The 27,335-nt window shown below is 59.9% G+C and overlaps 1 protein-coding gene across 1 annotated transcript; it reads left to right on the forward strand.

The window, feature by feature from the left end:
• The first annotated feature begins 11,140 nt into the window (after window positions 1-11,140).
• On the forward strand, window positions 11,141-25,337 carry LOC149430589 (regenerating islet-derived protein 4-like). The gene is made up of 5 exons (XM_089666212.1): window positions 11,141-11,294; window positions 16,171-16,268; window positions 17,599-17,736; window positions 23,811-23,925; window positions 24,278-25,337. Exons 1-5 carry the CDS (start codon window positions 11,189-11,191, stop codon window positions 24,343-24,345), a joined length of 525 nt encoding a protein of 174 aa, XP_089522338.1. The 5' UTR covers window positions 11,141-11,188; the 3' UTR covers window positions 24,346-25,337.
• Window positions 25,338-27,335: the final 1,998 nt, after the last annotated feature.

Consider the following 27,335-nt stretch of genomic DNA (forward strand, 5'->3'; position numbering starts at 1 on the left):
CTCTCCGCACACCGACTCTCCGCGCCCCGACTCTCCGCGCACCGACTCTCCGCGCACCGACTCTCCGCGCACCGACTCTCCGCACACCGACTCTCCGCACACCGACTCTCCGCATCGACTCTCCGCACCGACTCTCCGCACAGACTCTCCGCGCACCGACTCTCCGCGCCCCGACTCTCCGCGCCCCGACACTCCGCGCACCGACTCTCCGCGCCCCGACTCTCCGCACACCGACTCTCCGCATCGACTCTCCGCACCGACTCTCCGCACAGACTCTCCGCGCACCGACTCTCCGCGCCCCGACTCTCCGCGCCCCGACTCTCCGCGCCCCGACTCTCCGCGCCCCGACTCTCCGCACACCGACTCTCCGCACACCGACTCTCCGCACACCGACTCTCCGCACACCGACTTTCCGCACCGACTCTCCGCACAGACTCTCCGCGCACCGACTCTCCGCACCCCGACTCTCCGCGCACCGACTCTCCGCGCCCCGACTCTCCGCGCCCCGACTCTCCGCACACCGACTCTCCGCACACCGACTCTCCGCACCGGCTCTCCGCGCACCGACTCTCCGCACCGACTCTCCGCACCGACTCTCCGCACCGACTCTCCGCACACCGACTCTCCGCGCACCGACTCTCCGCGCACCGACTTTCCGCATCGACTCTCCGCACCGACTCTCCGCACCCCGACTCTCCGCACACCGACTCTCCGCACACCGACTCTCCGCACACCGACTTTCCGCATCGACTCTCCGCACAGACTCTCCGCGCACCGACTCTCCGCGCACCGACTCTCCGCGCCCCGACTCTCCGCGCCGACTCTCCGCACCGACTCTCCGCACAGACTCTCCGCGCACCGACTCTCCGCGCCCCGACTCTCCGCGCCCCGACACTCCGCGCACCGACTCTCCGCGCCCCGACTCTCCGCACACCGACTCTCCGCATCGACTCTCCGCACAGACTCTCCGCGCACCGACTCTCCGCGCCCCGACTCTCCGCGCCCCGACTCTCCGCGCCCCGACTCTCCGCGCCCCGACTCTCCGCACACCGACTCTCCGCACACCGACTCTCCGCACACCGACTCTCCGCACACCGACTTTCCGCACCGACTCTCCGCACAGACTCTCCGCGCACCGACTCTCCGCACCCCGACTCTCCGCGCACCGACTCTCCGCGCCCCGACTCTCCGCGCCCCGACTCTCCGCGCACCGACTCTCCGCGCACCGACTCTCCGCACCGGCTCTCCGCGCACCGACTCTCCGCACCGACTCTCCGCACCGACTCTCCGCACCGACTCTCCGCGCACCGACTCTCCGCGCACCGACTCTCCGCACACCGACTTTCCGCATCGACTCTCCGCACCGACTCTCCGCACCCCGACTCTCCGCACACCGACTCTCCGCACACCGACTCTCCGCACACCGACTTTCCGCATCGACTCTCCGCACCGACTCTCCGCACAGACTCTCCGCGCACCGACTCTCCGCGCCCCGACTCTCCGCACCGACTCTCCGCGCCCCGACTCTCCGCGCCCCGACTCTCCGCACACCGACTCTCTGCGCACCGACTCTCCGCGCACCGACTCTCCGCACACCGACTTTCCGCATCGACTCTCCGCACACCGACTCTCCGCACCCCGACTCTCCGCACACCGACTATCCACACACCGACTCTCTGCACCGACTCTCCGCGCATCGACTCTTTGCGCACCGACTCTCCGCACACCGACTTTCCACACACCGACTCTCCGCACACCGACTCTCCGCACACCGACTTTCCGCACCGACTCTCCGCACAGACTCTCCGCGCACCGACTCTCCGCACCCCGACTCTCCGCGCACCGACTCTCCGCGCCCCGACTCTCCGCGCCCCGACTCTCCGCACACCGACTCTCCGCACACCGACTCTCCGCACCGGCTCTCCGCGCACCGACTCTCCGCACCGACTCTCCGCACCGACTCTCCGCACCGACTCTCCGCACCGACTCTCCGCACACCGACTCTCCGCGCACCGACTCTCCGCACCGACTCTCCGCACCCCGACTCTCCGCACACCGACTCTCCGCACACCGACTCTCCGCACACCGACTCTCCGCACACCGACTTTCCGCATCGACTCTCCGCACCGACTCTCCGCACAGACTCTCCGCGCACCGACTCTCCGCGCCCCGACTCTCCGCGCCCCGACTCTCCGCACACCGACTCTCCACACACCGACTCTCCACACACCGACTCTCTGCACCGACTCTCCGCGCATCGACTCTCCGCGCACCGACTCTCCGCACACCGACTTTCCGCATCGACTCTCCGCACCGACTCTCCGCACCCCGACTCTCCGCACACCGACTCTCCGCACACCGACTCTCCGCGCCCCGACTCTCCGCGCACCGACTCTCCGCGCACCGACTCTCCGCGCCCCGACTCTCCGCGCACCGACTCTCCGCGCACCGACTCTCCGCGCACCGACTCTCCGCACACCGACTTTCCGCATCGACTCTCCGCACCGACTCTCCGCACAGACTCTCCGCGCACCGACTCTCCGCGCCCCGACTCTCCGCGCCCCGACTCTCCGCGCCCCGACTCTCCGCGCAGCGACTCTCCGCACCCCGACTCTCCGCACCCCGACTCTCCGCACAGACTCTCCGCACACCGACTCTACGCACCGACTCTCCGCGCACCGACTCTCCGCGCACCGACTCTCCGCGCACCGACTCTCCGCGCACCGACTCTCCGCGCACCGACTCTCCGCACCGACTCTCCGCACACCGACTCTCCGCACCCCGACTCTCCGCACCCCGACTCTCCGCACCCCGACTCTCCGCGCACCGACTCTCCGCGCCCCGACTCTCCGCACACCGACTCTCCGCACCGACTCTCCGCACCGACTCTCCGCACAGACTCTCCGCGCACCGACTCTCCGCGCCCCGACTCTCCGCGCCCCGACTCTCCGCGCACCGACTCTCCGCGCACCGACTCTCCGCGCACCGACTCTCCGCACACCGACTTTCCGCATCGACTCTCCGCACCGACTCTCCGCACAGACTCTCCGCGCACCGACTCTCCGCGCCCCGACTCTCCGCGCCCCGACTCTCCGCGCCCCGACTCTCCGCGCAGCGACTCTCCGCACCCCGACTCTCCGCACCCCGACTCTCCGCACAGACTCTCCGCACACCGACTCTACGCACCGACTCTCCGCGCACCGACTCTCCGCGCACCGACTCTCCGCGCACCGACTCTCCGCGCACCGACTCTCCGCACCGACTCTCCGCACACCGACTCTCCGCACCCCGACTCTCCGCACCCCGACTCTCCGCACCCCGACTCTCCGCGCACCGACTCTCCGCGCCCCGACTCTCCGCACACCGACTCTCCGCACCGACTCTCCGCACCGACTCTCCGCACAGACTCTCCGCGCACCGACTCTCCGCGCCCCGACTCTCCGCGCCCCGACTCTCCGCGCCCCGACTCTCCGCGCCCCGACTCTCCGCACACCGACTCTCCACACACCGACTCTCCACACACCGACTCTCCACACACCGACTCTCTGCACCGACTCTCCGCGCATCGACTCTCCGCGCACCGACTCTCCGCGCACCGACTTTCCGCATCGACTCTCCGCACCGACTCTCCGCACCCCGACTCTCCGCACACCGACTCTCCGCACACCGACTCTCCGCGCCCCGACTCTCCGCGCACCGACTCTCCGCGCACCGACTCTCCGCGCACCGACTCTCCGCACACCGACTCTCCGCACACCGACTCTCCGCATCGACTCTCCGCACCGACTCTCCGCACAGACTCTCCGCGCACCGACTCTCCGCGCCCCGACTCTCCGCGCCCCGACACTCCGCGCACCGACTCTCCGCGCCCCGACTCTCCGCACACCGACTCTCCGCATCGACTCTCCGCACCGACTCTCCGCACAGACTCTCCGCGCACCGACTCTCCGCGCCCCGACTCTCCGCGCCCCGACTCTCCGCGCCCCGACTCTCCGCGCCCCGACTCTCCGCACACCGACTCTCCGCACACCGACTCTCCGCACACCGACTTTCCGCACCGACTCTCCGCACAGACTCTCCGCGCACCGACTCTCCGCACCCCGACTCTCCGCGCACCGACTCTCCGCGCCCCGACTCTCCGCGCCCCGACTCTCCGCACACCGACTCTCCGCACACCGACTCTCCGCACCGGCTCTCCGCGCACCGACTCTCCGCACCGACTCTCCGCACCGACTCTCCGCACCGACTCTCCGCACACCGACTCTCCGCGCACCGACTCTCCGCGCACCGACTTTCCGCATCGACTCTCCGCACCGACTCTCCGCACCCCGACTCTCCGCACACCGACTCTCCGCACACCGACTCTCCGCACACCGACTTTCCGCATCGACTCTCCGCACAGACTCTCCGCGCACCGACTCTCCGCGCACCGACTCTCCGCGCCCCGACTCTCCGCGCCGACTCTCCGCACCGACTCTCCGCACAGACTCTCCGCGCACCGACTCTCCGCGCCCCGACTCTCCGCGCCCCGACACTCCGCGCACCGACTCTCCGCGCCCCGACTCTCCGCACACCGACTCTCCGCATCGACTCTCCGCACAGACTCTCCGCGCACCGACTCTCCGCGCCCCGACTCTCCGCGCCCCGACTCTCCGCGCCCCGACTCTCCGCGCCCCGACTCTCCGCACACCGACTCTCCGCACACCGACTCTCCGCACACCGACTCTCCGCACACCGACTTTCCGCACCGACTCTCCGCACAGACTCTCCGCGCACCGACTCTCCGCACCCCGACTCTCCGCGCACCGACTCTCCGCGCCCCGACTCTCCGCGCCCCGACTCTCCGCGCACCGACTCTCCGCGCACCGACTCTCCGCACCGGCTCTCCGCGCACCGACTCTCCGCACCGACTCTCCGCACCGACTCTCCGCACCGACTCTCCGCGCACCGACTCTCCGCGCACCGACTCTCCGCACACCGACTTTCCGCATCGACTCTCCGCACCGACTCTCCGCACCCCGACTCTCCGCACACCGACTCTCCGCACACCGACTCTCCGCACACCGACTTTCCGCATCGACTCTCCGCACCGACTCTCCGCACAGACTCTCCGCGCACCGACTCTCCGCGCCCCGACTCTCCGCACCGACTCTCCGCGCCCCGACTCTCCGCGCCCCGACTCTCCGCACACCGACTCTCTGCGCACCGACTCTCCGCGCACCGACTCTCCGCACACCGACTTTCCGCATCGACTCTCCGCACACCGACTCTCCGCACCCCGACTCTCCGCACACCGACTATCCACACACCGACTCTCTGCACCGACTCTCCGCGCATCGACTCTTTGCGCACCGACTCTCCGCACACCGACTTTCCGCATCGACTCTCCGCACCCCGACTCTCCGCACACCGACTCTCCGCACACCGACTCTCCGCACACCGACTCTCCGCACACCGACTCTCCGCACCCCGACTCTCCGCACACCGACTCTCCGCACACCGACTTTCCGCATCGACTCTCCGCACCGACTCTCCGCACAGACTCTCCGCGCACCGACTCTCCGCGCCCCGACTCTCCGCGCCCCGACTCTCCGCGCACCGACTCTCCGCGCACCGACTCTCCGCGCACCGACTCTCCGCGCACCGACTTTCCGCACCGACTCTCCGCGCAAACTCTCCGCGCACCGACTCTCCGCACCCCGACTCTCCGCGCACCGACTCTCCGCGCACCGACTCTCCGCACACCGACTCTCCGCACACCGACTTTCCGCACCGACTCTCCGCACAGACTCTCCGCGCACCGACTCTCCGCACCCCGACTCTCCGCGCACCGACTCTCCGCGCCCCGACTCTCCGCGCCCCGACTCTCCGCGCCCCGACTCTCCGCGCACCGACTCTCCGCGCACCGACTCTCCGCACCGACTCTCCGCGCACCGACTCTCCGCACCGACTCTCCGCACACCGACTCTCCGCACCGACTCTCCGCACCGACTCTCCGCGCACCGACTCTCCGCGCACCGACTCTCCGCGCACCGACTCTCCGCACACCGACTTTCCGCACCGACTCTCCGCACAGACTCTCCGCGCACCGACTCTCCGCGCCCCGACTCTCCGCGCCCCGACTCTCCGCGCCCCGACTCTCCGCGCACCGACTCTCCACACACCGACTCTCTGCACCGACTCTCCGCGCATCGACTCTCCGCGCACCGACTCTCCGCACCGACTCTCCGCACCCCGACTCTCCGCACACCGACTCTCCACACACCGACTCTCTGCACCGACTCTCCGCGCATCGACTCTCCGCGCACCGACTCTCCGCACACCGACTTTCCGCATCGACTCTCCGCACCGACTCTCCGCACCCCGACTCTCCACACACCGACTCTCCACACACCGACTCTCTGCACCGACTCTCCGCGCATCGACTCTCCGCGCACCGACTCTCCGCACACCGACTTTCCGCATCGACTCTCCGCACCGACTCTCCGCACCCCGACTCTCCGCACACCGACTCTCCGCACACCGACTCTCCGCGCCCCGACTCTCCGCGCACCGACTCTCCGCGCACCGACTCTCCGCGCACCGACTCTCCGCACACCGACTTTCCGCATCGACTCTCCGCACCGACTCTCCGCACAGACTCTCCGCGCACCGACTCTCCGCACACCGACTCTCCGCACCGACTCTCCGCACCGACTCTCCGCACTGACTCTCCGCGCACCGACTCTCCGCACCGACTCTCCGCACACCGACTCTCCGCACCGACTCTCCGCACCGACTCTCCGCACCGACTCTCCGCACACCGACTCTCCGCACACCGACTCTCCGCACACCGACTTTCCGCATCGACTCTCCGCACCGACTCTCCGCACCCCGACTCTCCGCACACCGACTCTCCGCACACCGACTCTCCGCACACCGACTTTCCGCATCGACTCTCCGCACCGACTCTCCGCACAGACTCTCCCGCGCACCGACTCTCCGCGCCCCGACTCTCCGCGCCCCGACTCTCCGCGCCCCGACTCTCCGCGCACCGACTCTCCGCGCACCGACTCTCCGCGCACCGACTCTCCGCACACCGACTTTCCGCACCGACTCTCCGCACAGACTCTCCGCACCCCGACTCTCCGCGCACCGACTCTCCGCGCCCCGACTCTCCGCGCCCCGACTCTCCGCGCCCCGATTCTCCGCGCACCGACTCTCCGCGCACCGACTCTCCGCGCACCGACTCTCCGCACCGACTCTCCGCGCACCGACTCTCCGCACCGACTCTCCGCACACCGACTCTCCGCACCGACTCTCCGCACCGACTCTCCGCGCACCGACTCTCCGCGCACCGACTCTCCGCGCACCGACTCTCCGCGCACCGACTTTCCGCACCGACTCTCCGCACAGACTCTCTGCGCACCGACTCTCCGCGCCCCGACTCTCCGCGCCCCGACTCTCCGCGCCCCGACTCTCCGCACACCGACTCTCCACACACCGACTCTCTGCACCGACTCTCCGCGCATCGACTCTCTGCGCACCGACTCTCCGCACACCGACTTTCCGCATCGACTCTCCGCACCGACTCTCCGCACCCCGACTCTCCGCACACTGACTCTCCGCACACCGACTCTCCGCACACCGACTTTCCGCATCGACTCTCCGCACCGACTCTCCGCACAGACTCTCCGCGCACCGACTCTCCGCGCCCCGACTCTCCGCGCCCCGACTCTCCGCGCCCCGACTCTCCGCACACCGACTCTCCACACACCGACTCTCTGCACCGACTCTCCGCGCATCGACTCTCCGCGCACCGACTCTCCGCACACCGACTTTCCGCATGGACTCTCCGCACCGACTCTCCGCACCCCGACTCTCCGCACACCGACTCTCCGCACACCGACTCTCCGCGCCCCGACTCTCCGCGCACCGACTCTCCGCGCACCGACTCTCCGCACACCGACTCTCCGCACACCGACTTTCCGCATCGACTCTCCGCACCGACTCTCCGCACAGACTCTCCGCGCACCGACTCTCCGCACACCGACTCTCCGCACCGACTCTCCGCACCGACTCTCCGCGCACCGACTCTCCGCACCGACTCTCCGCACACCGACTCTCCGCACCGACTCTCCGCACCGACTCTCCGCACCGACTCTCCGCACACCGACTCTCCGCACACCGACTCTCCGCACACCGACTTTCCGCATCGACTCTCCGCACCGACTCTCCGCACCCCGACTCTCCGCACACCGACTCTCCGCACACCGACTCTCCGCACACCGACTTTCCGCATCGACTCTCCGCACCGACTCTCCGCACAGACTCTCCGCGCACCGACTCTCCGCGCCCCGACTCTCCGCGCCCCGACTCTCCGCGCCCCGACTCTCCGCGCACCGACTCTCCGCGCACCGACTCTCCGCGCACCGACTCTCCGCGCACCGACTTTCCGCACCGACTCTCCGCACAGACTCTCCGCACCCCGACTCTCCGCGCACCGACTCTCCGCGCCCCGACTCTCCGCGCCCCGACTCTCCGCGCCCCGATTCTCCGCGCACCGACTCTCCGCGCACCGACTCTCCGCGCACCGACTCTCCGCACCGACTCTCCGCGCACCGACTCTCCGCACCGACTCTCCGCACACCGACTCTCCGCACCGACTCTCCGCACCGACTCTCCGCGCACCGACTCTCCGCGCACCGACTCTCCGCGCACCGACTTTCCGCACCGACTCTCCGCACAGACTCTCTGCGCACCGACTCTCCGCGCCCCGACTCTCCGCGCCCCGACTCTCCGCGCCCCGACTCTCCGCGCACCGACTCTCCACACACCGACTCTCTGCACCGACTCTCCGCGCATCGACTCTCTGCGCACCGACTCTCCGCACACCGACTTTCCGCATCGACTCTCCGCACCGACTCTCCGCACCCCGACTCTCCGCACACCGACTCTCCGCACACCGACTCTCCGCACACCGACTCTCCGCACACCGACTTTCCGCATCGACTCTCCGCACCGACTCTCCGCACAGACTCTCCGCGCACCGACTCTCCGCGCCCCGACTCTCCGCGCCCCGACTCTCCGCACACCGACTCTCCACACACCGACTCTCCACACACCGACTCTCTGCCCCGACTCTCCGCACCCCGACTCTCCGCGCACCGACTCTCCGCGCACCGACTCTCCGCACACCGACTCTCCGCACACCGACTCTCCGCATCGACTCTCCGCACCGACTCTCCGCACAGACTCTCCGCGCACCGACTCTCCGCGCCCCGACTCTCCGCGCCCCGACTCTCCGCGCACCGACTCTCCGCGCCCCGACTCTCCGCACACCGACTCTCCGCACCGACTCTCCGCACCGACTCTCCGCACAGACTCTCCGCGCACCGACTCTCCGCGCCCCGACTCTCCGCGCCCCGACTCTCCACGCCCCGACTCTCCGCACACCGACTCTCCACACACCGACTCTCTGCACCGACTCTCCGCGCATCGACTCTCCGCGCACCGACTCTCCGCACACCGACTTTCCGCATCGACTCTCCGCACCGACTCTCCGCACCCCGACTCTCCGCACACCGACTCTCCGCACACCGACTCTCCGCGCCCCGACTCTCCGCGCACCGACTCTCCGCACACCGACTCTCCGCACACCGACTCTCCGCACACCGACTTTCCGCATCGACTCTCCGCACCGACTCTCCGCACAGACTCTCCGCGCACCGACTCTCCGCGCCCCGACTCTCCGCCCCCCGACTCTCCGCGCCCCGACTCTCCGCACCCCGACTCTCCGCACCCCGACTCTCCGCACCCCGACTCTCCGCACAGACTCTCCGCACACCGACTCTACGCACCGACTCTCCGCGCACCGACTCTCCGCGCACCGACTCTCCGCGCACCGACTCTCCGCGCACCGACTCTCCGCACACCGACTCTCCGCACCGACTCTCCGCACACCGACTCTCCGCACCGACTCTCCGCGCACCGACTCTCCGCGCACCGACTCTCCGCACCGGCTCTCCGCGCATCGACTCTCCGCACACCGACTCTCCGCACACCGACTCTCCGCACACCGACTTTCCGCATCGACTCTCCGCACCGACTCTCCGCGCACCGACTCTCCGCACCCCGACTCTCCGCACCCCGACTCTCCGCACCCCGACTCTCCGCGCACCGACTCTCCGCGCACCGACTCTCCGCGCACCGACTCTCCGCACACCGACTCTCCGCACACCGACTCTCCGCATCGACTCTCCGCACCGACTCTCCGCACAGACTCTCCGCGCACCGACTCTCCGCGCACCGACTCTCCGCGCCCCGACTCTCCGCGCCCCGACTCTCCGCGCACCGACTCTCCGCGCCCCGACTCTCCGCACACTGACTCTCCGCACACCGACTCTCCGCACACCGACCTTCCGCATCGACTCTCCGCACCGACTCTCCGCGCACCGACTCTCCGCGCCCCGACTCTCCGCGCCCCGACTCTCCGCGCACCGACTCTCCGCGCCCCGACTCTCCGCGCACCGACTCTCCGCACCCCGACTCTCCGCACAGACTCTCCGCGCACCGACTCTCCGCGCCCCGACTCTCCGCGCCCCGACTCTCCGCGCCCCGACTCTCCGCGCCCCGACTCTCCGCGCACCGACTCTCCGCGCACCGACTCTCCGCACCGACTCTCCGCACACCGACTCTCCGCACCGACTCTCCGCACCGACTCTCCGCACACCGACTCTCCGCACACCGACTCTCCGCACCGACTCTCCGCGCACCAACTCTCCGCGCACCGACTCTCCGCGCACCGACTCTCCGCACCGACTCTCCGCGCATCGACTCTTTGCGCACCGACTCTCCGCACCCCGACTCTCCGCGCACCGACTCTCCGCACCCCGACTCTCCGCGCACCGACTCTCCGCACACCGACTCTCCGCGCACCGACTCTCCGCACACCGACTCTCCGCACACGACTCTCCGCACCGACTCTCCGCGCACCGACTCTCCACACACCGACTTTCCGCATCGACTCTCCGCACCGACTCTCCGCACAAACTCTCCGCGCCCCGACTCTCCGCACACCGACTCTCCGCACCCCGACTCTCCGCACACCGACTCTCCGCACCCCGACTCTCCGCACACCGACTCTCCGCACCCCGACTCTCCGCACACCGACTCTCCGCACCCCGACTCTCCGCACACTGACCCTCACATGCAGATTCTCAGGTATTCATGGTGGAATCTTGCAGGTAACATGGCGGCTCCGTACTTTGCAGTTCTGCTTCTCGGCTCGCTGGCCGTCACCCGGATTACAGAAGGTAAATGGGGAACTAATACTGCGATCCGAGATTCCTGCACCTCCATCATACAGAGTATTATTACCCCTCCACACCTCCATCATACAGAGTATTATTACCCCTCCACACCTCCATCATACAGAGTATTATTACCCCTCCACACCTCCATCATACAGAGTATTATTACCCCTCCACACCTCCATCATACAGAGTATTATTACCCCTCCAAACCTCCATCATACAGAGTACTATTACCCCTCCACATCTCCATCATACAGAGTATGATTACCCCTCCACACCTCCATCATACAGAGTATTATTACCCCTCCACACCTCCATCATACAGAGTATTATTACCCCTCCACACCTCCATCATACACAGTATTATTACCCCTCCACACCTCCATCATACAGAGTATTATTACCCCTCCACACCTCCATCATACAGAGTATTATTACCCCTCCACACCTCCATCATACACAGTATTATTACCCCTCCACACCTCCATCATACAGAGTATTATTACCCCTCCACACCTCCATCATACACAGTATTATTACTCCTCCACACCTCCATCATACAGAGTATTATTACCCCTCCACACCTCCATCATACAGAGTATTATTACCCCTCCACACCTCCATCATACAGAGTATTATTACCCCTCCACACCTCCATCATACAGAGTATTATTACCCCTCCACACCTCCATCATACAGAGTATTATTACCCCTCCACACCTCCATCATACAGAGTATTATTACCCCTCCACACCTCCATCATACAGAGTATTATTACCCCTCCACACCTCCATCATACAGAGTATTATTACCCCTCCACACCTCCATCATACAGAGTACTATTACCCCTCCACACCTCCATCATACAGAGTACTATTACCCCTCCACACCTCCATCATACAGGGTATTATTACCCCTCCACACCTCCATCATACAGAGTACTATTACCCCTCCACACCTCCATCATACAGAGTACTATTACCCCTCCACACCTCCATCATACAGAGTATTATTACCCCTCCACACCTCCATCATACAGAGTACTATTACCCCTCCACACCTCCATCATACAGAGTATTATTACCCCTCCACACCTCTATCATACAGATTATTATTACCCCTCCACACCTCCATCATACAGAGTATTATTACCCCTCCACACCTCCATCATACAGAGTATTATTACCCCTCCACACCTCCATCATACAGAGTATTATTACCCCTCCACACCTCCATCATACAGAGTATTATTACCCCTCCACACCTCCATCATACAGAGTATTATTACCCCTCCACACCTCCATCATACAGAGTATTATTACCCCTCCACACCTCCATCATACAGAGTATTATTACCCCTCCACACCTCCATCATACAGAGTATTATTACCCCTCCACACCTCCATCATACAGAGTATTATTACCCCTCCACACCTCCATCATACAGAGTATTATTACCCCTCCACACCTCCATCATACAGAGTATTATTACCCCTCCACACCTCCATCATACACAGTATTATTACCCCTCCACACCTCCATCATACAGAGTATTATTACCCCTCCACACCTCCATCATACAGAGTATTATTATCCCTCCACACCTCCATCATACAGAGTATTATTATCCCTCCACACCTCCATCATACAGAGTATTATTACCCCTCCACACCTCCATCATACACAGTATTATTACCCCTCCACACCTCCATCATACAGAGTATTATTACCCCTCCACACCTCCATCATACACAGTATTATTACCCCTCCACACCTCCATCATACAGAGTACTATTACTCCTCCACACCTCCATCATACAGAGTACTATTACCCCTCCACACCTCCATCATACAGAGTATTATTACCCCTCCACACCTCCATCATACAGAGTATTATTACCCCTCCACACCTCCATCATACAGAGTATTATTACCCCTCCACACCTCCATCATACACAGTATTATTACCCCTCCACACCTCCATCATACAGAGTACTATTACTCCTCCACACCTCCATCATATAGAGTACTATTACCCCTCCACACCTCCATCATACAGAGTATTATTACCCCTCCACACCTCCATCATACAGAGTATTATTACCCCTCCACACCTCCATCATACAGAGTATTATTACCCCTCCACACCTCCATCATACAGAGTATTATTACCCCTCCACACCTCCATCATACAGAGTATTATTACCCCTCCACACCTCCATCATACAGAGTATTATTACCCCTCCACACCTCCATCATACAGAGTATTATTATCCCTCCACACCTCCATCATACAGAGTATTATTATCCCTCCACACCTCCATCATACAGAGTATTATTACCCCTCCACACCTCCATCATACAGAGTATTATTACCCCTCCACACCTCCATCATACACAGTATTATTACCCCTCCACACCTCCATCATACACAGTATTATTACCCCTCCACACCTCCATCATACAGAGTACTATTACTCCTCCACACCTCCATCATATAGAGTACTATTACCCCTCCACACCTCCATCATACAGAGTATTATTACCCCTCCACACCTCCATCATACAGAGTATTATTACCCCTCCACACCTCCATCATACACAGTATTATTACCCCTCCACACCTCCATCATACAGAGTATTATTACCCCTCCACAATTCCATCATACACAGTATTATTACCCCTCCACCATACACAGTATTATTACCCCTCCACACCTCCATCATACAGAGTACTATTACTCCTCCACACCTCCATCATATAGAGTACTATTACCCCTCCACACCTCCATCATACAGGGTATTATTACCCCTCCACACCTCCATCATACAGAGTATTATTACCCCTCCACACCTCCATCATACAGAGTATTATTACCCCTCCACACCTCCATCATACAGAGTATTATTACCCCTCCACACCTCCATCATACAGAGTATTATTACCCCTCCACTCCTACATCATATAGAGTATTATTACCCCTCCACACCTCCATCACACAGAGTATTATTACCCCTCCACACCTCCGTCATACACAGAGTATTATTACCCCTCCATACCTCCGTCATACACAGAGTATTATTACCCCTCCACACCTCCATCATACAGAGTATTATTACCCCTCCACACCTCCATCATACAGAGTATTATTACTCCTCCACACCTCCGTCATACACAGAGTATTATTACCCCTCCACACCTCCATCATACAGAGTATTATTACCCTTCCACACCTCCATCATACAGAGTATTATTACCCTTCCACACCTCCATCATACAGAGTATTATTACCCCTCCACACCTCCATCATACAGAGTATTATTACCCCTCCACACCTCCATCATACAGAGTATTATTACCCCTCCACACCTCCATCATACAGAGTATTATTACCCCTCCACACCTCCATCATACAGAGTATTATTACCCCTCCACACCTCCATCATACAGAGTACTATTACCCCTCCACACCTCCATCATACAGAGTATTATTACCCCTCCACACCTCCATCATACAGAGTATTATTATCCCTCCACACCTCCATCATACAGAGTATTATTACCCCTCCACACCTCCATCATACAGAGTATTATTACCCCTCCACACCTCCATCATACACAGAGTATTATTACCCCTCCACACCTCCATCATACAGAGTATTATTACCCCTCCACACCTCCATCATACAGAGTATTATTACCCCTCCACACCTCCATCATACAGAGTATTATTACCCCTCCACACCTCCATCATACAGAGTATTATTACCCCTCCACACCTCCATCATACAGAGTATTATTACCCCTCCACACCTCCATCATACACAGAATATTATTACCCCTCCACACCTCCATCATACAGAGTATTATTACCCCTCCACACCTCCATCATACACAGACTATTATTACCCCTCCACACCTCCATCATACAGAGTATTATTACCCCTCCACACCTCCATCATACAGAGTATTATTACCCCTCCACACCTCCATCATACACAGAGTATTATTACCCCTCCACACCTCCATCATACAGAGTATTATTACCCCTCCACACCTCCATCATACAGAGTATTATTACCCCTCCACACCTCCATCATACAGAGTATTATTACCCCTCCACACCTCCATCATACAGAGTATTATTACCCCTCCACACCTCCATCATACAGAGTATTATTACCCCTCCACACCTCCATCATACAGAGTATTATTACTCCTCCACACCTCCATCATATAGAGTACTATTACCCCTCCACACCTCCATCATACAGAGTATTATTACCCCTCCACACCTCCATCATACACAGTATTATTACCCCTCCACACCTCCATCATACAGAGTATTATTACCCCTCCACACCTCCATCATACAGAGTATTATTACCCCTCCACACCTCCATCATACAGAGTATTATTACCCCTCCACACCTCCATCATACAGAGTACTATTACCCCTCCACACCTCCATCATACAGAGTACTATTACCCCTCCACACCTCCATCATACAGAGTATTATTACCCCTCCACACCTCCATCATACAGAGTATTATTACCCCTCCACACCTCCATCATACACAGAGTATTATTACCCCTCCACACCTCCATCATACAGAGTATTATTACCCCTCCACACCTCCATCATACAGAGTATTATTACCCCTCCACACCTCCATCATACAGAGTATTATTATCCCTCCACACCTCCATCATACAGAGTATTATTACCCCTCCACACCTCCATCATACAGAGTATTATTACCCCTCCACACCTCCATCATACACAGAGTATTATTACCCCTCCACACCTCCATCATACAGAGTATTATTACCCCTCTATACATCTCCCTGAGTAATGATTGTTGTTACTCCAGGTGGGAAGGCGCGGAGCAGTTGCCCCCCCGGATGGTTCTTCTACAAGGCCAATTGCTATGGATACTTCCGATACCCCCTGAGCTGGGCGGAGGCTGAGGTGAGAACGCTCCATTTATTCCTATTACTCCAGGAGAGGGCGGAGTCTCGGGGACTCCAGTATTGATTGGAGGATTAGTGGGTGGAGGTGTGACCTACAACCTGCCAATCAGCCATCACTACCCAACAGTGGGCGGGACCAACCAGTTGCCCAAATTCTTCATCTCACACTGACTCCTCCCACAGGGGCCCCATCTACACCCTGCACAGCCTCTCCCAGGGGCCCCATCTACACCCTGCACAGCCTCTCCCAGGGGCCCCATCTACACCCTGCACAGCCTCTCCCAGGGGCCCCATCTACACCCTGCACAGCCTCTACCAGGGGCCCCATCTACACCCTGCACAGCCTCTCCCAGGGGCCCCATCTACACCCTGCACAGCCTCTCCCAGGGGCCCCATCTACACCCTGCACAGCCTCTCCCAGGGGCCCCATCTACACCCTGCACAGCCTCTCCCAGGGGCCCCATTTACACCCTGCACAGCCTCTCAGGGGCCCCATCTACACCCTGCACAGCCTCTCCCAGGGGCCCCATCTACACCCTGCACAGCCTCTCCCAGGGGCCCCATTTACACCCTGCACAGCCTCTCTCAGGGGCCCCATCTACACCCTGCACAGCCTCTCCCAGGGGCCCCATCTACACCCTGCACAGCCTCTCACAGGGGCCCCATCTACACTCTGAACAGCTCTTCTCCCCCTCGGGGCCCCATCTACACTCTGCACAGCTTCCCAGCATTTACATGTACACCCTGCTAGGCCTTTCCAGGGGCCCCATCTCAGTCACCAGTCAGAAGGATGTGCTCTGTACTGTCTGGAAATGTTCCCAGCAGACATTGGGGGGACAATTGCTTTCCAACAGAGGGGCTCCTGCCAATAGTCTATTTCCAGGGGGTGACCACGCAGTTCATTCTGCAGGGAAATCACACAGCGGTGTTGTCACCCTCTGGACAGTCTTAGATTAACTTGTGTTTGAAAGTCTGAATGACAAATAAAACGCAAGTCCAGCTAAGAACCCCCCCTCCCCCATCGTCTATGAACAGCGGCTGGTAGATGGGGATTTAATACAACCGGAGCACTCAGAATCCGGTGCAGCTCTGCATGGCAGCCAATCAGCTTCTAACCTCAGCTCATCCAACTAGGCTTTGACAATAAATCCTGGAAGCTGATTGGTTGTTATGCAGAGCTGCACCAGACTCTGTCTGCACCAGTTATGGGAATCACTCAGTCCTCAATGTTCAGTGGGTGATCAGTGGAAACAATGGTCTCGCATGTGACTCCTCAGGGGTGGGACTAGATGGGGAGGGGCCTCTCTGACTACCTTCTCTCTTCACAGTACGACTGCCAGTCATATGGACATGGAGCACATCTGGCCTCCGTTATGGACTCTGCTGAAGCCGATATCATTGCCTCCCATATCTCCGCCTACCAGAAGAACCAGCCAGTGTGGATTGGACTGCATGACCCTGAGCAGGTGAGAGGAGAGAGATCCGTGGTGGGAGGGGAGATGTCCATGGTGGGAGGAGAGAGATCCGTGGTGGGAGGGGAGATGTCCATGGTGGGAGGAGAGAGATCCGTGGTGGGAGGGGAGATGTCCATGGTGGGAGGAGAGAGATCCGTGGTGGGAGGGGAGATGTCCGTGGTGGGAGGGGAGATGTCCGTGGTGGGAGGAGAGAGATCCGTGGTGGGAGGAGAGAGATCCGTGGTGGGAGGAGAGAGATCCGTGGTGGGAGAAGAGAGATCCGTGGTGAGAGGTCCATGGTGGGAGGAGAGAGATCCGTGGTGAGAGGTCCATGGTGGGAGAAGACAGATCTGTGGTGGGAGGAGAGAGATCCGTGGTGGGAGGAGAGAGATCCGTGGTGGGAGGAGAGAGATCCGTGGTGGGAGGGGAGAGGTCCGTGGTGGGAGGAGAGAGATCCGTGGTGGGAGGAGAGAGATCCGTGGTGGGAGGAGAGAGATCCGTGGTGGGAGGGGAGAGATCCGTGGTGAGAGGAGAGAAATCCGTGGTGAGAGGAGAGAAATCCGTGGTGGGAGGAGAGAGATACGTGGTGGGAGGAGAGAGATACGTGGTGGGAGGAGAGAGATACGTGGTGGGAGGGGAGAGATCCGTGGTGAGAGGAGAGAGATCCGTGGTGGGAGGAGAGAGATCCGTGGTGGGAGGAGAGATCCGTGGTGGGAGGAGAGAGATCCGTGGTGAGAGGAGAGAGATCCGTGGTGGGAGGGGAGAGATCCGTGGTGGGAGGGGAGAGATCCGTGGTGGGAGGGGAGAGGTCCGTGGTGGGAGGGGAGAGGTCCGTGGTGGGACGAGAGAGATCCGTGGTGGGAGGAGAGATCCGTGGTGGGAGGAGAGAGATCCGTGGTGGGAGGAGAGAGATCCGTGGTGAGAGGTCCATGGTGGGAGAAGACAGATCTGTGGTGGGAGGAGAGAGATCCGTGGTGGGAGGAGAGAGATCCGTGGTGGGAGGGGAGAGGTCCGTGGTGAGAGGAGAGAGATCTGTGGTGGGAGGAGAGAGAAACGTGGTGGGAGGAGAGAGATACGTGGTGGGAGGGGAGAGATCCCTGGTGGGAGGGGAGAGATCCGTGGTGAGAAGAGAGAAATCCGTGGTGGGAGGAGAGAGGTCCGTGGTGGGAGGGGAGAGGTCCGTGGTGGGAGGGGAGAGGTCCGTGGTGGGAGGGGAGAGATCCGTGGTGGGAGGGGAGAGATCCGTGTTGGGAGGGGAGAGATCCGTGGTGGGAGGGGAGAGATCCGTGGTGGGAGGGGAGAGATCCGTGGTGGGAGGAGAGAGATCCGTGGTGGGAGGGGAGAGATCCGTGGTGGGAGGGGAGAGGTCCGTGGTGGGACGGGAGAGGTCCGTGGTGGGAGGGGAGAGGTCCGTGGTGGGAGGGGAGATGTCCGTGGTGAGAGGAGAGAGATCCGTGGTGAGAGGGGAGATGTCCGTGGTGAGAGGAGAGAGGTCCGTGGTGGGAGGGGAGATGTCCGTGGTGGGAGGAGAGAGATCCGTGGTGGGAGGGGAGATGTCCGTGGTGAGAGGGGAGATGTCCGTGGTGGGAGGAGAGAGGTCCGTGGTGGGAGGGGAGATGTCCGTGGTGGGAGAAGAGAGGTCCGTGGTGGGAGGGGAGATGTCCGTGGTGAGAGGGGAGATGTCCGTGGTGGGAGGAGAGAGATCCGTGGTGAGAGGAGAGAGATCCGTGGTGGGAGGAGAGAGATCCGTGGTGAGAGGTCCATGGTGGGAGGAGAGAGATCCGTGGTGAGAGGTCCATGGTGGGAAAAGACAGATCTGTGGTGGGAGGAGAGAGATCCGTGGTGAGAGGAGAGACATCCGTGGTGGGAGGAGAGACATCCGTGGCGGGAGGAGAGAGATCCGTGGTGGGAGGGGAGAGATCCGTGGTGGGAGGGGAGAGATCCGTGGTGGGAGGGGAGAGGTCCGTGGTGGGAGGGGAGAGGTCCGTGGTGAGAGGAGAGAGATCCGTGGTGGGAGGAGAGAGATCCGTGGTGGGAGGGGAGAGGTCCGTGGTGGGAGGGGAGATGTCCGTGGTGGGAGGGGAGATGTCCATGGTGGGAGTGGAGAGATCCGTGGTGGGAGGGGAGATGTCCGTGGTGGGAGGGGAGAGATCCGTGGTGAGAGGGGAGAGGTTTGTGGTGAGAGAGGTCCGTGGTGAGGAGAGAGATCTGTGGTGGGAGGGGAGATGTCCGTGGTGAGAGGAGAGAGATCCGTGGTGGGAGGGGAGATGTCCGTGGTGGGAGGAGAGAGATCCGTGGTGGGAGGAGAGATGTCCGTGGTAAGAGGGGAGATGTCCGTGGTGGGAGGAGAGAGATCCGTGGTGGGAGGGGAGAGATTTGTGGTGAGAGAGGTCCGTGGTGAGGAGAGAGATCCGTGGTGGGAGGGGAGATGTCCGTGGTGAGAGGAGAGAGATCCGTGGTGAGAGGGGAGATTTCCGTGGTGAGAGGAGAGAGATCCGTGGTGAGAGATCCGTGGTGGGAGGGGAGATGTCCGTGGTGGGAGGGGAGATGTCCGTGGTGAGAGGGGAGATGTCCGTGGTGGGAGGAGAGAGATCCGTGGTGGGAGGGGAGATATCCGTAGTGGGAGGAGACAGATCTGTGGTGGGAGGGGAGATGTCCGTGGTGAGAGGGGAGATGTCCGTTGTGGGAGGAGAGAGATCCGTGGTGGGAGGGGAGATGTCCGTGGTGGGAGGGGAGATGTCCGTGGTGGGAGGAAAGAGGTCTGTGGTGGGAGGGGAGATGTCCGTGGTGAGAGGAGAGAGATCCGTGGTGGGAGGGGAGATGTCCGTGGTGAGAGGGGAGATGTCCGTGGTGGGAGGAGAGAGATCCGTGGTGGGAGGAGAGAGATCCGTGGTGGGAAGGGAGGTATCCGTAGTGGGAGGAGAGATCCGTGGTGGGAGGGGAGATGTCCGTGGTGAGAGGGGAGATGTCCGTGGTGGGAGGAGAGAGATCCGTGGTGGGAGGATAGAGATCCGTGGTGGGAGGGAAATGTCCGTGGTGGGAGGGGAGATGTCCGTGGTGGGAGGGGAGATGTCCGTGGTGGGAGGGGAGATGTCCGTGGTGAGAGGAGAGAGATCCGTGGTGGGAGGGGAGATGTCCGTGGTGAGAGGAGAGAGGTCCGTGGTGGGAGGACCATGGTGAGAGGAGAGAGATCCGTGGTGGGAGGAGAGAGATCCGTGGTGGGAGGAGAGAGATCCATGGTGGGAGGGGAGAGATCCATGGTGAGAGCAGAGAGATCCGTGGTGGGAGAAGACAGATCTGTGGTGGAAGAGGAGATGTCCGTGGTGAGAGGAGAGAGATCCATGGTGAGAGAGGTCCATGGTGAGAGGAGAGAGATCCGTGGTGGGAGGGGAGATGTCCGTGGTGAGAGGAGAGAGATCCGTGGTGGGAGGAGAGAGATCCGTGGTGGGAGGAGAGAGATCCGTGGTGGGAAGAGAGAGATCCGTGGTGGGAAGAGAGAGGTCTGTGGTGAGAGGTCTGTGGTGAGAGGAGAGAGATCCGTGGTGGGAAGAGAGAGGTCCGTGGTGAGAGGAGACAAATCCGTGGTGGGAGGAGAGATGTCCATGGTGAGAGCAGAGAGATCCGTGGTGGGAGGAGAAAGATCCGTGGAGGGAAGAGAGAGATCTGTGGTGGGAGGAGAAAGATCCGTGGTGGGAGGAGAGAGGTCTGTGGTGAGAGGAGAGAGATCCGTGGTGAGAGGAGAGAGATCCGTGGTGAGAGGAGAGAGATCCGTGGTGAGAAGAGAGAGATCCGTGGTGAGAGGAGAGAGATCCGTGGTGAGAGGAGAGAGATCCGTGGTGAGAGGTGAGAGATCCGTGGTGGGAGGAGAGAGGTCTGTGGTGAGAGGAGACAGATCTGTGGTGAGAGGTCCGTGGTGAGAGGAGAGAGATCCATGGTGAGATGAGAGATGTCCGTGGTGGGAGGGGAGATGACCGTGGTGGGAGGGAAGATGTCCGTGGTGGGAGGAGAGAGATCCGTGGTAGGAGGGGAGAGATCCGTGGTGGGAGGGGAGATGTCCATGGTGGGAGGGGAGTTATCTGTGGTGGGAGGGGAGATCTCCGTGGTGAGAGGGGAGATGTCCGTGGTGGGAGGAGAGAGATCCGTGGTGGGAGGGGAGATGTCCGTGGTGGGAGGAGAAAGATCCGTGGTGAGAGGGGAGATGTCCGTGGTGGGAGGAGAGAGATCCGTGGTGGGAGGAGAGAGATCCGTGGTGAGAGGAGAGAGGTCTATGTTGTGAGGAGAGATCCGTGGTGAGAGAAGAGATGTCCGTGGTGAGAGTAGAGAGATCCGTAGTTAGAGGTCCGTGCTGAGAGGTGAGAGATCCATGGTGAGAGGACCGTGGTGAGACGAGAGAGAGATCTGTGGTGAGAAATCCGTGGTGAGAGGAGAGATGTCCATGGTGAGAGGAGAGAGAGCCATGGTGAGAGGTCCGTGGTGAGAGGAGAGAGGTCCGTGGTGAGAGGAGAGAGATCCGTGGTGAGAGGTCCGTGGTGAGAGGTCCATGGTGAGAGGAGAGAGATCTGTGGTGAGAGGAGAGAGATCTGTGGTGAGAGGTCCGTGGTGAGAGGAGAGAGGTCCATGGTGAGAGGAGAGAGATCTGTGGTGAGAGGAGAAAGATCCGTGGTGAGAGGTCAGTGGTGAGAGGAGAGAGTCCGTGGTGAGAGGAGAGAGATCCGTGGTTAGAAGAGAGATGTCCGAGGTGAGAGGAGAGATGTCCGTGGTGAGAGGAGAGATGTCCGTGGTGAGAGGAGAGATGTCCGTGGTGAGAGGAGAGATGTCCGTGGTGAGAGGAGAGAGGTCCGTGGTGAGAGGAGAGAGGTCCGTGGTGAGAGGAGAGAGGTCCGTGGTGAGAGGAGAGAGATCTGTGGTGAGAGATCCGTGGTGAGAGGAGAGAGGTCTATGTTGAGAGGAGAGATCCGTGGTGAGAAGAGAGATGTCCATGGTGAGAGGAGAGAGATCCGTGGTGAGAGGTCCGTGGGGAGAGGAGAGAGGTCCGTGGTGAGAGGAGAGAGATCCGTGGTGAGAGGTCCGTGGTGAGAGGAGAGAGATCCGTGGTGAGAGGAGAGAGATCCGTGGTGAGAGGAGAGAGGTCCGTGGTGAGAGTAGAGAGATCCGTAGTTAGAGGTCCGTGCTGAGAGGTGAGAGATCCATGGTGAGAGGAGAGATGTCCATGGTGAGAAGAGAGAGATCCGTGGTGAGAGGTCCGTGGTGAGAGGAGAGAGGTCTATGGTGAGAGGAGAGAGGTCCATGGTGAGAGGAGAGAGATCTGTGATAGGAGGAGAGAGATCTGTGGTGAGAGGTCCGTGGTGAGAGGAGAGAGGTCCATGGTGAGAGGAGAGAGATCCGTGGTGAGGGGAGAGAGATCCGTGGTGAGGGGAGAGAGATCCGTGGTGAGGGGAGAAAGATCCGTGGTGAGAGGTCCTTGGTGAGAGGAGAGAGGTCCGTGGTGAGAGGAGAGAGATCCGTGGTGTCCGTGGTGAGAGGAGAGAGATCTGTAATGGATAAGTCAGGAACACAATGCTGCAGAGTGGAATAGGATTGGTGTGGTAGTACCACAGAAGAAGTCAGTGATTCCGACTCGCTGGGTAAAAGGGAAAATGCTGTAACATTAACCTTCGCAACCCCTACACACAGCTCAGATGTATATTTGGGGGCCCCCCCCCACACAGCTCAGATGTATATTTGGGGGGACCCCACACACAGCTCAGATGTATATTTGGGGGCCCCCCCCACACAGCTCAGATGTATATTTGGGGGGACCCCACACACAGCTCAGATGTATATTTGGGGGGACCCCACACACAGCTCAGATGTATATTTGGGGGGACCCCACACACAGCTCAGATGTATAATTGGGGGGACCCCTACACACAGCTCAGATGTATATTTGGGGGGACCCCACACACAGCTCAGATGTATATTTGGGGGCCCCCCCACACAGCTCAGATGGATATTTAGGGGCCCCCCCACACAGCTCAGATGGATATTTGGGGGCCCCCCCCACACAGCTGACGCTTTGTCTTTCTTCGTCCATGGTCTCCACATAGAACGGTCGCTGGAAGTGGAACGATGGCTCCATGTACAATTACCACTCCTGGTTGCCGAATCAGCCGGACAACAACAAGAAGGAGGAGCACTGCGGAGAGCTGTCCTGTATAGAGAGTACGTAGAAAATGAAGGGTGTCTGGGCGGGGCCTGTCTTTTGGGGGTGCTTTGATTACCAAACTTCCCTGCTTTTTCTGGATGAACGGGTTCCAGCGGAGCACTTGTTGGATTGGGTAATGAATCCTGCAAGGACCGGGAGGCAGCCAATGAGGGTGGTGATTGTTGTAGGACGGAGAGGTCATTCCTGTGAAGGGGTCCCATGTGGCACAGAAGGACCCAGAATTCCATATATGGGGGAGGTGATGGGGAAACCCCATTGGCTGGATCCCCTCCAATACACAGCGAAGGCGCACAGATAACCACGCTCCGTCCAGGTGGGTCAATAATGACGTCCATCTCTTTCTTCCAGAGTTCATAAAGTGGAATGACAGCAACTGCAAGCTGGTCAAACACTACGTGTGCAAATACAAACCGTGATCCCTGGTGGAGGACCGGAGAAGACGCTCCATGTGCCAGACGTGTGCCGAGAGCCCATCGCTTCTCAATGGTCATCATTGCTCATCTGTGGTCATTTGTTGTCATCAATGGTCATCATTGGTCACCTATGGTCATCAATGTTCCTCATTGATCCTCACTGGTCATCTCTGGTCACCTATGGTCATCTGTGGTCATCACTGATCCTCACTGGTCATCTGTGGTCATCAATGGTCATTTGTTGTCATCAATGGTCATCATTGGTCACCTATGGTCATCATGGTCATCTATGGTCATCACTGATCCTCACTGGTCATCATTGGTCACCTATGGTCATCAATGGTCACCTATGATCATCAATGTTCCTCATTGATCCTCACTGGTCATCATTGGTCATCATTGGTCACCTATGGTCATCTGTGGTCATCACTGATTCTCACTGGTCATCTATGGTCATCATTGGTCACCTATGCATCATCTATGGTCATCATTGGTCACCTATGACCATCTACAGTCATCAATCATCATCATTGATCCTCACTGGTCATCTATGGTCACTGGTCACCTATGATCATCTACAGTCATCAATGGTTATCATTGGTCATCTATGTTCATTTATGGTCACCATCTGTCATCATTGATCTTCACTGCTCATCTATGGTCATCAATGGTCATCATTAGTCACCTATGATCATCTACAGTCATCAATGGTCATCATCTGTCATCTATGGTCATCATCTGTCATCAGTGGTCATCATCTGTCATCAGTGGTCATCATCTGTCATCAGTGGTCATCATTGATCTTCACTGCTCATCTATGGTCATCAATGGTCATCATTAGTCACCTATGATCATCTACAGTCATCATCTGTCATCTATGGTCATCATCTGTCATCAATGGTCATCATCTGTCATCAGTGGTCATCATCGGTCCTACAAAACGTCTTCCCGTGTAACAATCCCGACATTGAAATAAAGATTTTTTTTGTTCATGACTTGTCCTCCTCATGTATACAGGGAGGTCTGGAAGACAGGCCCAGAGCTTCACAGATAAAGCCACCCATCAGAGAACCCCACAGTCACCGCTCCTCATACACAGAGAGGACCCCACAGTCACCGCTCCTCATACATAGAAAGGACCCCACAGTCACCGCTCCTCATACATAGAAAGGACCCCACAGTCACCGCTCCTCATACACAGAGAGGACCCCACAGTCTCCACTCCTCATACCCAGAGAGGACCCCACAGTCACCGCTCCTCAAAAACAGAGAGGGCCTCACAGTCACCGCTCCTCATACACAGAGAGGACCCCACAGTCACCGCTCCTCATACACATAGAGGATCCCACATTCACTGCTCCTCATACACAGAGAGGACCCCACAGTCACCACTCCTCATACACAGAGAGGACCCCACAGGCACCGCTCCTCATACACAGAGAGGACCCCACAGTCACCGCTCCTCATACACAGAGAGGACCCCGCAGTCACCGCTCCTCATACACATAGAGGATCCCACATTCACTGCTCCTCATACACAGAGAAACCACACAGTCACCGCTCCTCATACACAGAGAGTACCCCACAGTCACCGCTCCTCATACACAGAGAGGACCCCACAGTCACCGCTCCTCATACACAGAGAGGACCCCACAGTCACCACTCCTCATACACAGAGAGGACCCCAAAGTCACCGCTCCTCATACACAGAGAGGACCCCACAGTCACCGCTCCTCATACACAGAGAGGACCCCACAGTCACCACTCCTCATACACAGAGAGGACCCCAAAGTCACCGCTCCTCATACACAGAGAGGACCCCACAGTCACCGCTCCTCATACACAGAGAGGACCCCACAGTCACCGCTCCTCATACACAGAGAGGACCCCACAGTCTCCACTCCTCATACACAGAGAGGACCCCACAGTCACCGCTCCTCAAAAACAGAGAGGGCCTCACAGTCACCGCTCCTCATACACAGAGAGGACCCCGCAGTCACCGCTCCTCATACACATAGAGGATCCCACATTCACTGCTCCTCATACACAGAGAGGACCCCACAGTCACCACTCCTCATACACAGAGAGGACCCCACAGTCACCGCTCCTCATACACAGAGAGGACCCCACAGTCACCACTCCTCATACACAGAGAGGACCCCGCAGTCACCGCTCCTCATACACATAGAGGATCCCACATTCACTGCTCCTCATACACAGAGAGGACCCCACAGTCACCACTCCTCATACACAGAGAGGACCCCACAGTCACCGCTCCTCATACACAGAGAGGACCCCGCAGTCACCGCTCCTCATACACATAGAGGATCCCACATTCACCGCTCCTCATACACAGAGAAACCACACAGTCACCGCTCCTCATACACAGAGAGTACCCCACAGTCACCGCTCCTCATACACAGAGAGGACCCCACAGTCACCACTCCTCATACACAGAGAGGACCCCGCAGTCACCGCTCCTCATACACATAGAGGATCCCACATTCACTGCTCCTCATACACAGAGAGGACCCCACAGTCACCACTCCTCATACACAGAGAGGACCCCACAGTCACCGCTCCTCATACACAGAGAGGACCCCACAGTCACCACTCCTCATACACAGAGAGGACCCCGCAGTCACCGCTCCTCATACACATAGAGGATCCCACATTCACTGCTCCTCATACACAGAGAGGACCCCACAGTCACCACTCCTCATACACAGAGAGGACCCCACAGTCACCGCTCCTCATACACAGAGAGGACCCCGCAGTCACCGCTCCTCATACACATAGAGGATCCCACATTCACTGCTCCTCATACACAGAGAGGACCCCGCAGTCACCACTCCTCATACATAGAGAGGACCCCACAGTGACCACTCCTCATACACAGAACAGACCCCACTCCTCATACACAGAGAGAACCCCACAGTCACCACTCTTCACACACAGAGAAGACCCCACAGCCACCCCTCCTCATACACAGG

Source organism: Staurois parvus, unplaced genomic scaffold (assembly GCF_062004578.1).
Source record: "Staurois parvus isolate SC_StPar_1 unplaced genomic scaffold, SC_StPar_1.0 ptg002621l, whole genome shotgun sequence".
Taxonomy (NCBI): domain Eukaryota; kingdom Metazoa; phylum Chordata; class Amphibia; order Anura; family Ranidae; genus Staurois; species Staurois parvus.